The following is a 16026-nucleotide window of genomic DNA, read 5'->3' on the forward strand; positions in this document are numbered from 1 at the left end:
CCTCTGCTGGTCTCTGAATTTCTCCCAGTCCTCCGGTATGCTGCTTTTTCTGGCTAATTTGTACACATCATCCTTCGCTTTGATACTATCCCTGATTTCCCTTGTTATCCACGGATGTACTACCTTCCCTGATTTATTCTTTTGCTAGGACAATGAAATTCTTGCTTGCTGCAGCACAACAGAATATTGTAGGCATAAATACAGATCAGATCAGTGTGTCCATATACCATAGAATATATATATATATATTGTTTTAACCAAAGACAACAAAATATCTTCTGTTGAGTTTAATAGTCTGATGGCTGTGGGGAAGAAGCTGTTCCTGAACCTGGATATTGCAGATTTCAGACTCCTGTACCTTCTACCTGATGGCAGCAGAGAGATGAGTGTGTGGCCAGGATGGTGTGGGTCCTTGATGATGCTGCCAGCCTTTTTGAGGCAGCGACTGCAATAGATCTCCTCGATGGTAGGGAGGTCAGAGCTGATGATGGACTGGGCAGTGTTTACTACTTTTTGCAGTCTTTTCCGCTCGTGGACGCTCAGGTTCCCGAACCAAGCCATGAAACAACCGGTCAGCATGCTCTCTACTGTGTACCTGTAGAAGTTAGAGAGAGTCCTCCTTGACATACCGACTCTCCGTAATCTTCTCAGGAAGTAGAGGCGCTGATGCGCTTTCTTTATGATTGCAACATGGACTTCGTTACATGGACCCGCTGCAGTTCGCATACCGTCGGAAGAGATCCACGGACAATGCGGTCTCCCAGGCTCTGTACACCACACTCTCTCACCTTGACAGCCAGAAGGGGGGCTATGTGAAGATGCTGTTCATAGACTTCAGTTCAGCGTTCAACACGATAGTCCTCACCAGACTTGCTGAGAAGCTGCTGGAATTGTCAGGCTCAGCACCCCCCTGTGTGCCTGGGTCCTGGACTTTCTCACCTCCAGGCCCAGGTAGTCAAGATGGGAGGAAATACATCGAAGACCCTCCCCCTGAGCACAGGATTCCCCCAGGGTTGTGCCCTCAGCCCCATACTGTACTCCCTGTACACACATGACTGTGTGGCTAGGTTCAGCTCCACCTCTATAATCAAGTTTGCTGATGACACTGTGGTGGTGGGCCTGATTACTGAAAATAATGAGAAGGCCTACCGGGAAGAGGTGGTGATCTGGCACTCTGGTGTCAGGACAACAGCCTCCTCTTGAATGTCAAAAAACAAAGGAGCTGATCGTGGACTTTAGGAAGGCACAACATCCGAGGACGTACACACCATTGAAGATAAATGGGGATACTGTGGATAGGGTGAGCTGTTTTAAATACCTGGAGTCTACATCTCAGAGGATCTGACATGGACATCACACACTGCCGCACTGGTGAGTAAGGCAAGGCAGCGCCTTTATCACCTAAGGCAATTGAGGAAATTAAGAGTGCCTCTGAGGATCCTCCAGTGCTTCTACTCGGCGGTTGTGGAAAGCATCTTGTCCGGAAACATCACAATCTGGTTTGGGAATTGCTCTGCCCAGGACAAGAAGACTCTGCAGAGAATAGTGCGTTCGGCCAAACACACTATGGGAACTACACTCGCCTCCCTGCAGGAACTATACATCAGAGGGTGCAGATCCAGAGCCAGCAACATTATGGGGGACCCCTTCCACCCCAGCAACAGACTGTTCCAGCTTCTACAGTCAGGCAAATGCCTCCGTTGCCATGCTGTGAAAACAGAGGATGAGAAGCAGTTTCTTCCCAGTGGCCATTAGGACTGTAAACTCCTGTCTCACCAGGGACTAACTTACTGTACCAATTTACTGCTGTGTGGTGTCTTTTTAAAATTTGCATTGCCACTTTTCATTTCACTGCACATCTCGTATGCGTATGTGACGAATAAAATTGACTTGACTTGACTTGATCAGTGTTCTGAGACCAAGAGAGATCTTTGGAAATATGTACGCCCAGGAATTTGAAGTTCTTGACCTTTACCACCATCGACACGTTGATATAAACGTGACTGTGGGTCCCCATCCTACCCCTTCTGAAGTCCACAATCAGTTCCTTGGTTTTGCAAATGTTGAGAACCAGGTTGTTGTGCTGGCACCATTTGGTCAATCGGTCGATCTCCCTTCTATACTCTAACTCGTCCCCATCAGTGATACGTCCCACAGCAGTGGTGTCATCGGCAAACTTGATGACTGAGTTCGCACTATGTCAGGCTACGCTGTCATGAGTATAGAGTGAGCACAGCAGGGGGCTAAGCACGCAGCCTTGAGGTGCTCCCGTGCTGATTGTTATCGAAGATGACACATTTCCACCAATATGGACAGACTGTGGTCTGTAAATGACAAAGTCGAGGATCCAATTGCAGAGGGATGCGCAGAGACCCATATCTGAGAGCTTGGTAACCAGTTTGGAGGGGATGTTGGTATTAAATGCTGAGCTGTAGTCAATAAATAACAGCCTGACATATGAGTTTTTGTTGTCCAAGTGGTCTAGAGCGGTGTGGAGAGCCAGTGAGATCGCATCCACCGTTGATCTGCTGTGGCGGTAAGCGAACTGCAGTGGGCCCAGTTTTTTTTGTCGAGGTAGGAGTTGATTTGCGCCATGATCAGCCTCTCAATGCACTTCGTCACCACCGACGTTAGTGCCGCTGGTCACCTTGCTCTTCTTGGCCGTTTAAAGCAGGTGGGAATCTCAGACCTCAGAAGTGAGAGGTTGAAAATGTCCGTAAAAACTCCAGCCAGTTGGTCCGCACAGGTTTTTAATACACCACGGGGTATACCATCAGGTCCAGGCGCCTTCCAAGAGTTCACCCCTCTGAAGGATCTTCTGACGTCGGCCTCTGTGACTGTGACCGAAATACCAACATGGCGAATGGGGGTTAGTGAAGGCACATCAGTGTTCTCCCTATCAAAGCGTGTGTAAAACGCATTGAGCTCGTCAGGGAGTGATGCTTTGCTGACATTTGAGCTGCCTCCTGTTTTCGCCTTGTCGGAGGTGATTGCATTCAAGCCCCGGCACAGTTGCCGTACATCCGTCTCATCCTTCAGCTTGGAGCAGAAGTCCCTTTTGGCCTTTTTGACATATACCAAATTATTTGTAAGTGGTTACCTTGTTGATAATTGTTGCAATTGTTTATCCGTAGTACTACGCAATGGACACTCTTCTGTAAATATCACAGATACAAAATTGTCCCTGATATTAAAATTGCTGAATTGATTAAAATTTAAAACATTATTCCAGTGCACAGACCTCATCAAAAATATACTGTAGATCCACATATGAGCATTATTTAATTACACAAATAAAGTTTGTCTGATGCTGGGACCTGTCCAAGGGAATGACCATAGGGATTTACAATTGTGATGGGTAAGAAGGGAAAAATCGTTAAAAAAACTCATTTAGGTGTTTCATAATAGTTTTAAAGGTACAAAATAAGTTCTTAGTTCTCATGTTTTATGCCTACTTGAACACTGATTAGAGCGATAAATAGAATGCATGTTTTGAAACCCACCAGTTAAAAGATAATTTTGTTGCAAAAACAGGTAATGCGGAGTTTCAGCTCTGCCAAATATTCCAAGGAAAAACCAGAAGTGTTCGATTGGATGTTTTCTGAAGTTCAGATTTTGATTGTTGATGAGGGAAGTTTGGTCTCGGTGAAGACTTTAAGTACTGTTTTAAAATCGCTTATGAAATATGCCAATCTCAAAAAACTTATAATCCTTGGTGAGTATCTGCTTGACTTGGGAATGAATTACTCACAAATCTGCATCCGAGGTTATGAAATTTGCTTCAGTTTTGCTTTGTAAGAACTATCGAAGAGAGAGAGACATAACATGAAATTAATGAGTAAGGCTGTTAAGGGGGGTTACATTAAATTGTATGATTACAATTTTAATATTCAATGGCTACTGATTAGATTGATAATTCATTGTCTGTGATTTAATAAGAAATTATCAGAGTTTGGCCATGAACACCGCATTGTTAAATATGACTTTAATGATGATTGAGGTTAAATCTATGTTACGTTTGTATTGAATGCAAGTAATATAGACACACAGTTGAGAACTCATCTTAATATCTCCCCCCTTGTCCCGTCCCTTCAGACCTATGTCCGCAAGTCCTTCAAGACTTCAATAACTTTCAATTGCTAGGCCCCCATTGACTCATCGCTACCTTGGACGTCCAGTCTCTTTACATCTCAATATCCCACCAAGAAGGTGTGAAGGCAGGTTCTTCTTTGAACAGAGATCCAACCCGATCAGTTCTCCTCTACTAACACTCTCCTCCACATGGTGAAACTTGTCTCACCCTCAACATCTCTTTTTTGTCTTTTCTCACTTTCTTCAAGTTAAAGGTGTAGCCATGGGCACTCACATGGGACCTAGGTATCCCTGCCTTTGTGTTGGTCATGTCGAACAGTCCGTGATACAAACGTACACTAGTACCATCCCCCAACTCTTTCACCGCTACATCTGCATAGCGCTGCCTCCTACACCTGTGCAGAACTTGCCGATTTCATAAACTTTACCACTAATTTCCACACAGTCCTGACATTCACTCTCTCCCCTTTCTTGCTCTCACTGTCTCCAGCACACGGGACAGACTATTGACTGATGTCTACCATAAACCCATTGACTCCCCCAGTTATCCGGATTACAACTCCTCCCACCCTGCCTCCTGCCATGATGCCATCCTCTACTCATAATGTCTCTGTTTCTACTGTATCTGCTCCCAATGTGAAGCTTTCAAGTCTGGAACTTCTAGGATGCCTCGCCCACGTCTCCTCTGTGTCTGGTACTTCTGTTCTCACACCCCCCCCCTCCCCCAGATGGAACAAGAATAGAGCCCCCCCTCATCCAACGTATCATTCTCCGCCACTTCCACCACCTTCAATGTGATCCCACCACCAGTAGCATCTTATCATCCACATCCCTATCTGCTTCCCTCCGCAACCTCTGAAGTAGGGTCTCGACCCAAATCGTCACCTATTCATTTTCTACAGAGATACTGAATGACACACTGAGTTACTCCAGCTTTTTATGTCTATCTTCGGTTTAAAGCAGCATTTGCAGTTCCATCCTATACTCTTGGTTCACTCATCCATCCCTTCCACCCAAACCACCCTCTCCCAGGTACTTTCTCCTAACACCGGGGATGTAGCACCTGTTCATATACCGTCTCTTGCACATCCATGGAGGTGGAGAGGGTGCCTAGTTTTAAATTTCTGGGGATCAACATCAGTGAGGATCTTAAATGGTCTGTGAATTCTGCTGTAGTAGTAAAAAAGGCGCAACAGAGACTTTACTTCCTCAGAACACTGAGGAAGGCCCATCTGTCTGCTAAACTGCTGGAGTCTTTCTACCGCTGTTCGGTAGAAAGCATACTGACTTACTGCATAACTGCCTGGTTTGGGAACTGTTCAGCAGCTGACAGAGCAGCTCTCCAGAGGGTGATAAAAACTGCCCAGGGTATCATTGGACTGCTCCTGCCCCCTCTGGAGGACATTTACCACTCCAGATGCCGCAGCAGGACCTGTAATATCGTGAAATACATTACACATCCTTGTCAACAACTTTTCACACTGCTGCCCTCAGGAAAAAGGTACAGGTTGCTAAAGTCACGCACTGCCACACTCAAGAACAGCTTTTACCCATCAGCAATCTTTGAACTGAACTCTGTCTCGGGAGCGGGTTATGGGGAAGGAGGGGGGGGGTGGGAGACAGTGTTAATTTATGTAAATGTGAATCCATGGGTTTGGGGATGGAGGGAGTGTAAAAAAGTATGAGTATGTGAATGTTTGAAGTTCTTTTAAATGGAGAGACACAGTAATCTCGTTGTATGTGACAATAAAGCATTCTGATTCTGATTCTGATCCATCCAGAGACTCCAGTAATCCTCCCAGGTGAAGGAGAGACTCGCGTGTACCTCCTGTAACCTCATCTATACATTCAGTGCTCTCGATGTGGCCACCTTTACATCGGAGAGACCAAGCAAAGACTAGTCTAACATTTCACCAAATACTTGCGCTCAGGCCTGTTGGATCTCCTGGTTATTAACTATTTTAACTCCCATTCCCATTCTCATACTGACTTCCCTGTCCCCGGTCTCCTCCATCGCCAGAGAGAGGCCACACACAAACTGTAGAACATCACCTCATGCTCTGCTTGGGTAGTTTTCAACCTAACGGCATGAATATTGAATTTTTCAGTTTTTGGTAACTTACCTACAAACACTGCCCACCGCACCCTCTCATTTTGCCCCGTCTGTCTCCTGTCCCCATCTGTGCTCACATTTCTTCCTTTTCCATTTCCACTCTTTCCCCCACCCATCCCCTTGCACTTCTCCCCATGTCTATTAACTCACAATTTTGACTTTTCATCTCTGGCCTTTGTCCAGCCATCTTCCAATCAACACGCCCCCTCACATCAACCTTTCATGCCAGAACATGTCCCATCCCACCTCTTCCTGCTTTTGCCTCCCCGGTACAATCAGTCTGAAAAAGAGTCCTGACCCAAAGCGTCACCAATCCATGTGCTCCAGAGATGCTTGCTGAGTTACTCCTGTGCTTTGTCTGCCTCTGATCTCATTCCTGATTACTTTGTATGTATCAGCGAAAATTATGGTACACAACGAAACTGCAGTTGTACAGAGCCCTAGTGAGACCACACCTGGTGTATTGTGTGCAGTTTTGATCCCGTAATTTGAGGAAGGACATTCTTGCTATTGAGGGAGTGCAGAGTAGGTTTACAAGGTTAATTCCCGGGATGGCGGGACTGTCATATGCTGAGAGACTGGAGCAGCTGGGCTTGTACACTCTGGAGTTTAGAAGGATGAGAGGGGATCTCATTGAAACATATAAGATTGTTAAGAGTTTGGACACGCTAGAAGCAGGAAACATGTTCCCGATGTTGGGGGAGTCCAGAACCAGGGGCCACAGTTTAAGAATAAGGAGTAAGCCATTTAGGACGGAGACGAGGAAACACTTTTTCCTCACAGAGAGTGGTGAGTCTGTGGAATTCTCTGCCTCAGAGGGCGGTGGAGACTGTTTCTCTGGATGCTTTCAAGAGAGAGCTAGATAGGGCTCTTAAAAATAGCGGAGTCGGGGGATATGGGGAGAAGGCAGGAACGGGGTACTGATTGGCGATGATCAGCCATGATCACATTGAATGCTGCTCGAAGGGCCAAATGGCCTTCTCCTGCACCAATTGTCTATTTTCTATTGTCTATAATAAGAGGTTCTTGTTAAATTGCTTCATGGTTGCATGTCAATCCCACCCTACATATGTTTCCACAATATTTTACATTTTTTATTTCTTCTAGGTGATATTAGACAGTTGCCCAGTATAGAGCCGGGCAACATGTTTAAGGATGTATACGCTAGTTTATACCACATTGGATGGGCCATTGAGCTATCGACAAATCACCGTGCAGAGAGCCGACTAATAGTAGATAATGCTTCCAGGTATATTTTATTTCTTATTCTCATGTATTATATCCACTTCCATTTGTGTAGTTTAACTTTGAAGTTTTATCTTAATTTTACATATATAAAAAATCATCAGATATTATTCTTCATTACTGTTTGATGGAGTTAGACGGGCTCACAAATAGAATTAGATTTCATTTTACAAAAATGTATTTTTGCCACTTGCTGCAATAGATTTCCTTTTCTTTAGAAACGTTTCTCATTTGTTTGCTTTACTTTTGGTGCTGTATTGGCAGCTTCTTTGGGTTTCTTTTGCATTGTTGGTCACTTTTTTAATAGCTGATTAGTGCAATATGTTTTGCAAAGAATTGACAAGGATAAACTACTGGCCCATGTTCCAGCGATAATGAAACTAATGCAAGTACTTGTGTATTTCAAAATGAGGGTCCTGTTATCACACTGACAAGATATTCTTTAGGCAGTTTTCCTATGTGATTGCATCTGCCCTGTTCGCACAATGAATCGAGCAAGTCTGGGTGAAACACTCAGTTGCTACTTTTGAATCATTAATTAAAGAGAAGATGAAAAATCAATGGGGGTTGAGGATGTTGAGAGGAAGTTTGTTTTTGAAATAATGTGTCTAGATTTGTCTTGATGTCTGAATTTTCTTACAAAAACTGAAATCGTTATATCCTTATTTCTAGGATTGCTGAGATAGGACTTAAGTCAACTTATAAAATGTTGGAATATGATGCAGTGTTGCCTATATCGAGAGAGATAGGAATCTCAATTCCAGCATCTGATAAAAAATTCATTCTGGTTTCGCTCGATTCTAGCCCCTCTGGTGAGCATGGACTTTGTTCATTTTCATTTATTATTTTCAGTTTATTCAGAAAATGAATATTTTATGTCAAATATTTGTTGATAATATTGAACTTGTAATGGCTTTGACGGAACCTTGACGTTGGCTTCCGCTGGTGTATTGCTGTGAGAAATCGGGAGTTGTCCTAGAATTATATCTTGGCATGATCGATTTATTCTATGTACCCTCATTGCAATTATACCCTGCCACTAATCGTGTTTTACCCATCCCCCCAAAAAATTTAATTGCACATGCATAATTGTGCATGTAAATATATCGTTTTCACATTCACATTCAGAAACTAAAACCTGAGGACTTCCTCTACTAGGAAGCTTTTAATAGGATGACAAAGCTAGTATAATCTGCTAACCTTATAGTTTGGCAATTGGCTTGTGGGATCCACCACTCAGTACTAGTTCTGAGCTGCCAGATATTCTCTGGCTGTAGATTTGATTTAGCTGCTGTTCCCAGCCTAGCAGCTCCTTCTTGGACTAAGGAATTCTCCTTCTGAGATTCTCGAGCTGCATCTTGTACCTTGACCTTCCAGTATCTCCTTCTTTGTCTTGGCAGCTGCCAACTTCGTGGCTATTTCCAGCCGTTCTTTCTCCTTCCATAACTACCTTTTTCATTCCTCGGCCTCTCTCATCAGCTGATCTTGTTCCTCAATCTCATTTTTTTCGCCAAGGTGAGAGAGTAGCTACTTCAGCTTCAGCTTCCTTTTGAGCAGAGACCCTTGTAGTTGAACTGGCTACAGAACCAGATTTATGTCTTGATCTTTGTGTTAAGACATTTGAAATACTATCTTGAGGTGTAATTTCTTCTCCCACTTTGACACCTTGTTGCATAGCACTTACGACTGTAGTCATGGCCATCCGAAAGGGGGGGGTGCGTTGGGTGCGATCGCACCCCCCTTTCCCCCCCCTAAGAAAAACATCACAAAAAATAAAAAAAATTGGAAAAGACTTTGGAAACGGCCAGTTCTCCATTCTCCCGTCGCCGGGTGGGACTGGCTGAATCTGAACCCAATGGCTGTAACCACAACACCAGATGCCACTGCAGCGGAGCTCGCTCCCCCCAACCCCCCCCCCCCCCCCCCCCCCCCCCCCCGCCACCAGGGCCCAAGCCATCTTCCCCCTACACCACCCCCGCTGGGTCCACGCCACCTTCACCCCCCCCCCCCCCCCCCCCGCCCGCTCCCACGCCACCCCCCCTGACCCCCCCTCTCTCCCCCCCTCTCTCCCCCCCCCCCTCTTTCCCCCACCCGCCCCCCCGCCAGAAAGAGGGGGGGACTCTGAGGGGGGGAGGGGGAGAGAGAGAGAGAGAGGGGGGGAGAGAGAGATGAGGGAGGGGAGAGGGAAAGGGAGATTATCTTTAGTGAGATTGCAAAATTAAGTTATGTTTTTGACCTATTATATTTTCTCCTCCATATGAATAATATTAAACAATATCAAATAATATCAAACAATTGGAACTGCTTTCTTTTCCTTGATAACAATACTGAAAAATATGAAATCCATAGTTTGTGAATAAATACACATTTTAATGGGATAATTATGTACAGATGTAACATTTCCATTTCGAGATCGGGGGGCGGGGGTGGGGTTGGGGGCAAATATGTGTCAAGCCGATAGCCTAATCGTTAAAGAACTGAGAATAGGAATCAGAGCTGCCAAGGAAAGGTACTCTGAGAAGTTGAGGAGCAAGTTCTCAGCTAATGACTCTTCTTCAGTTTGGAAGGGCATGCAAGAAATCACCAGCTATAAGAGGAAAGCCCCCCGCTCTTTGGACAATAGTCAGCTCATGTTGCAGTTGCATAAGAAGTTGGTGAGGCCGCATTCAGAGTATTGTGTTCAGTTATGAGCACCATGTTATAGGAAAGATGTCATCAAACTGGAAAGTGAAGATTTACGAGTATGTTGCCAGGACTAGAGGGCCAGAGCTATAGGAGAGGTTGAGTAAGCTGGGACTATTTCATGGAGCACAGGAGGATGAGGGATGATCTAGTAGAAGTGTATAAATTCATGATTTTGAATAGATATGGTTGAGTCTTTTGCCCAGATAAGTGAATCGAGGAGCAGAGGACATAAATTTAAGGTGAAGGGCAAAAGATTTAATAGGAATCTGTGGGGTATAGAAACATAGAAACATAGAAATTAGGTGCAGGAGTAGGCCATTCGGCCCTTCGAGCCTGCACCACCATTTAATATGATCATGGCTGATCATCCAACTCAGTATCCCGTACCTGCCTTCTCTCCATACCCTCTGATCCCCTTGGCCACAAGGGCCACATCTAACTCCCTCTTAAATATATGGTTGTAAATTGTATGATTTTCACACAGAGGGTGGTAGGTGTATGGTACAAGCTGCCAGAGGAGGTAGGGACTATCGCAACATTTAAGAAACAGTTAGACAGGTACATGGGTAGGACAGATTCGGAGGGATATGGATCAAACGTGGGCAGGGGGACTAGTGCAGATGGGACATGCTGGGCCGAAGGGCCTGTTTCCACACTGTATCACTCTATAACTCTATCTTTCCCTCTCAAACCCATTCTCCTGCCTTCACCCCATTACCTCTGACCCGTAACAATCAAGAATCTATCAATCTCCTCCTGAAAAATGTCCATTGACTTGTCCTCCACAGCTGTCTGTGGCAATGAATTCCACAGTTCACCACCCTCTGACTTAAGAACTGCTCATCTCCTTCCTGAAGGAATATCTTTTAATTCTGAGGCTGTGGCCACTGGTCCTAGACTCTCCCACTAGTGGAAACATCCTCTCCAAATCCACTCCGTCCAGGTTTTTACCATGCTGGGACAGACGGCAACAGCCTCACACCATGTCCCAAAGCTTGTGTTTTGTCCTGCATCACCCAAGGCAGCAGAGATATTATAGGAGAGGGCAAGCACCGTAACAAAGTAGCTCACGATGGTTTGGGTAACATTCAGGAATGTCTATGCATGTCACATCATGAATATTACTGAAGAACGGTCTTGACCCGAAATATAATCTATACCGTTTCTCCAGAGATGCTGCCTGACCCACTGAGTTACTCCAGCACTCTGTGACATGTCACCTATCCATGTTCTCCACAGATGCTACCTGACCCACTGAGTTACTCCGGCACTCTGTGACTATTTTCCCTTCACCCATCTGCCCAAGCCCACTATCTCCCCCCCCCCCTTTCCTATGTTCCTTTCAGAGAGCATCTAAAACCCCTGAGCTTCCAGGGCCCTTAAGCGGGCCCTCGACCCTGGCATCGAGGGACTTCACCCTTCGAGCTCATGATGTGCGCAGCCACTTGGAAACACCCCCCGTTTTGAAAAGCTTCGTACGGGCCTGTGTAGTTGTTCAATTTCAAGTAACCACTTCTTTACGTACTCTACAAAACCATCTGAAAATTCCACTCCTACTTTGAACCACTGGGTGTGCCTCTCGAGTTCTCCCTCAGGCAGTTGTAAACTCATCAATGAGTTTAGTGTTTCTCCAACCTTGTGGCTGAGGCTGAATAATTGCTCCAGATTAGGTTGCACCATCTTCGCATTCTCATCTGATTTCATCAGTTTCTTCTGGATTTCCATTTACTTGCCTATCTGCTTCCATAACTTGTTTCATTCCGTCTGGCATCATTCCAGGTGGGCTGCTTCTCCCTTTTCGGTGCAGTTGGTTTATCTCTTTTGGCTCCACGTCTCCCTCTTGTGACTCCTCTTCGTACTCACCTGTCCATTGCTCCATGACTTGGTGTGTCCATGGCTGACTGCCAGATCGTTATACAAGTTTTTTTTTAAAACAGCCTGTTCCGCTTCTTCAACACAATCATTATTTCGAAAGGTTTTCTTAGCCAGAATCTTGTAAACATTCACTAGCTGAGCTGGCCTTATTGTAGAAGTTCCAAACATCCAATTAATTTCAAGGCCGTTCACTCAATGCTAGCTGACTAATCTTCAAATAAAGGTAAATCAGCTTCTGGCTGCATTCTCTATGTCTATAGAATATTCCCATAGCCTTTTAAACTTTAATGCTTCTGGCAGTTTTCAAATATGGCAAGCAATCGATCTACTCACAGCCCTCTCAGTCAGTGAAGTCTTCTATTCCTCTAATGACCCAGGTTCCACCATGTCAGTTGGCAGCATATTCTTTGATCCAGGATTTAAGCTCTAATCTGTGGCAGAGATTCAGCTTCTTCTTCGGTTCCACTGTTGAATCAGCTTTGGCTACCACTTTTCCTGGTAGTAACAGTTTTCTACTTAATATAATGGCAGTTTTTACAACGTTCTCAAGTCCAACTTCAATAGCCATTAATTTATCGGAGATGATTTGGAGGTATAGCCTAATGCACTCACGTCACACATAAGACAGCAAAGATGAATCTTCCAGACGTCGTTTCTTGATTAATTGCTTTTTTATTGAAGTGATACAAAACAAAGAAATAACTCATAACTTTCCGTTCTTAATCGCTGTTCCATTCACATCATATAAATCACATAAAAGCTTCTTATAAAGGTATGTCGTCTTGTAACGTGTGTGTCGTGATCATGGTAAAGAAAACTGTTCCCCCTCATTCTCCGACACCAAACTGAAACTTCTAATCTGAGAGTCTGCGCCAGACCCCTCTAACAAAAGAACACACCTGCTACGTATCAAATCACACCTACAAAAGTACAGGCAGATAAAAACTAAACATATCAGACATGATAATAATACTGACTTGAGCTTCATGGCTCCTACAGAAGTATTAATAAAAATAACATCCAATAGTTTGGAAAGTCTGCTAGTCCAGCACCGCCAAAGTCCCAAATGGATTAATGCAGTTGAATATTGTTTCCAAGTGGCTGCGTGATTACAACTGTGAAGGCAAGGCTCTCGACCCGAAATGTCGCCCACTCCTTCTCTCCACAGATGCTGCCTGCCCGCTGAGTTACAACAGCATTTCGCGTCTACGCTCTAAAACTTGAAATGTGTTTGGAATTAGGCATAATTGCACTTCAAAGGCAGGCTTATCGTAATGAGAAGAATGTAGGATGCCATTTAGCCAAATGAAAAGTATAGAAGCTTGCTTCTCTTGGAGCAGAAATAAATTGAAAATATACAACAATTTGTTTTCAATGCATTATATCTGGATCTGGCTATGTTGTATTGGTGTGTGATAACAGCCTATTTCTTCTTTCTTTGGTAGTTCTTCAAGAGTCTATCAATGTTTTGTTAGGAGGTGCCCCAGGACTTGAGAATCATGTGACATCGCAGTTCATTGCATTTAGACGGTAACTATATTTTTGGAAAGTTTGGGAGTGAAATTCTTTAAGTTTTCCCTTAAAGATGCCACTACAAAAACAAAGAAAGAGATGTTAAAAAGTGAAATGGTGAAGACTTACCAAGTAGAACTAAATAGTATGTAGCCCAAAGTTTAAAGTTTCCTTGTCATACTGCCTAGAAACAGGCCTGTTGGCCCAACTTGTCCACGCCGACCAACATGCCTCATCCAGAGTAGTCCCACCTGCCTGCATTTGGCCCATATCCCTCTACACCTGTCCTGTCCATGTACCTGTCTAAATGTTTCTTAAATATTGTGATAATACTTGCCTCGACCACCTCCTCTGGCAGCTCGTTCCATACACCCACCATCCTTTGTGTAACAACATTCTGTTGAGATATATCGTAAACTACTTGATGAATAGAATTTAATCTCATATTGAGATGTGAAAAGAGGGGGAAAGACGCACTTTTATTGTATATCACTTAAGAAGGAAGATTATTTATGAGAGCATTTTTAACAAAATAACACGTATGCATTTCATGATATCTAATCTCTCTTTAAAAATCACTCTTTATGACTTCAGCATCAATTGTCTATCTTTTTTTAACCTGTATAATGTAATGAACGCGATACAATTTGCACTACTGTGTTGGTTTGGGAAATGGCGTGCCTGAGCATCTCATTGCATTCATGTGAAGTCGTAGCAGCTGAGACGTGATATCTTCTCTATGTGTGTTATCACAGATCTAGTATGTACGTACGTTTAATATTTCCACACTTGGATGCACAAATGCTCATTTCAACTTTTGACTTTTTATATAGGGATGATTGTGCATTAATTAATGAACTCTGCTGCAAGAAATATTCAGATCATTCTACTCGGTAAGTGCTGTATTAGGTTTGATGTGGTGTCTACTTTATTGTGCTTGAAGTGCTCAGCTTTTGCAGTCTGTATGGTTTGGGTGTTGTCTCAATTTCAGTGAATATTAAAATTGCTGCATTTTGACAAGACATGAGTAACACACAATTGCCAAAAGCTATAACAAGAGCTATGAATGCAGGGCCGGATTTAGTTGAAGAGAGGCCCTAAGCTATTTCACTTGCGAGCCCCCCGCCCACCCCTCCCAATCCCCCACCCCCACGACTAGAGGACCATGACTACCCGACAGTGACAGTGTGACACTTTTAGATCCTACTGTATGTTGTCATAAAACAGTTGGTTTTAAAATACATATTGGATTCACCGCAGAGCGGGCGATGCCTTACCTGGATCGCCGTTTGAAACTCTGGAGTGTTGGGCTTGCGGGCAGGGATGGGGGTTGGGGCCGGAGGAAGGCAGGTGAGTGGACTGAGGCTGTGGCGATGTCTGGTGGAGGGGGTGATTGGTGGTCTAGGGGTGAGGGGGTATGAGGACTGTAATGTGGGTGAGGAAGAGCAGGGGTCCCATGGTTTGAGGGGGATGGGGAAGACCCAGTGGAACAGCCACTGAGGTTACCAGGGTTAGGGGGACTTGGCACTAGGACCCAGCGCAGTCAAACCCAGGAGAGTGGGAATCTGCAACATGGAAACCTCAGGCCCGATGCTGAGTCCAGGCTGCGGGTAAGGCGATGGCTGCGGGCTGCTGGAGGGTGGTGGAGTGGCCAGGGTCAGCGGGCAAAGAGTAGGAGGTCCCGGTGGGCGGATGGTCGGTGAGGCAACGAGGTGAGTAGATCTCGAGGCCCTAAGCTTAAGCTCGTCTAGCTTATACTAAATCCGGACCTGCATGAATGGCTTGTGTTGTACTAGCAATTGCTGACATTGTTTGGTTGGATATATAGTAACAGCAGCAGCCCATCTATCTATACATAACTAAAGCTATCTTCCGGTTCGCGGTCATTCTATTTGCGCAAAAAAGGTACACGATAGCGCTACGATTTTTCGCCTGCTTACTCACTGTTCTCCTGTGCTGCAATTGCACCAAGTTTCGTTCCGATCGGTGGTCTAATGTAAAAATTGGTGAGGTTTAAAAAATCTTAAAAATCGCACGTGTGCAGATCGATCTCTTCTCCTGCCATTCAGCGCCGCGTGGATTGTTTTTTCTCCTGTCACTGACGGTCCGCCCCTTCCTGCGCCATCCTGTCTTTACTGGAGCTGAGGCTGGCCAGCGGAGGTTTTCGGAGGGGCCGGAAAACGGCACGGCCCAACCCAGGGCGGAGTCGCAGATCCTGATCCCGGCGGAGGAGAACAACCAGCGACCAGCGACTGCTGTGAGTTCCAATTGCACCGTCAGCTCCAGCCCCTTCCCCTCTGGTCCCCCTCGCTGCCTCCTGCCCCCCTCCCCTGTGATACCCTCCACTTCCCCACAACCCCATCTTTTCTCCGAGCTCTCAAACCCCCCCTGCCCGCACCCCCCACCCCCCGCCCACATAACACGCACCCCACGCGCCCACGCATTCCCCTGTCCATACACACACAAACCCCCCCCCCCCCGCCCACACGCACCCGACAGCCCCC

The 16026-nt window shown here is 45.2% G+C and overlaps 1 protein-coding gene across 1 annotated transcript in view; it reads left to right on the forward strand.

Moving 5' to 3' along the window:
* The window catches only part of LOC129706475 (DNA helicase B-like), a 42670-nt gene that overhangs the window by 13110 nt on the left and 13534 nt on the right, over positions 1-16026 (forward strand). The window contains 5 exon segments of the mRNA XM_055650807.1: positions 3535-3715; positions 7313-7454; positions 8123-8262; positions 13456-13540; positions 14356-14415. Of these exon segments, the coding sequence (XP_055506782.1) occupies positions 3535-3715; positions 7313-7454; positions 8123-8262; positions 13456-13540; positions 14356-14415 (608 nt within the window).

The sequence above is a fragment of the Leucoraja erinacea genome, chromosome 19, assembly GCF_028641065.1.
Source record: "Leucoraja erinacea ecotype New England chromosome 19, Leri_hhj_1, whole genome shotgun sequence".
Classification (NCBI taxonomy): domain Eukaryota; kingdom Metazoa; phylum Chordata; class Chondrichthyes; order Rajiformes; family Rajidae; genus Leucoraja; species Leucoraja erinaceus.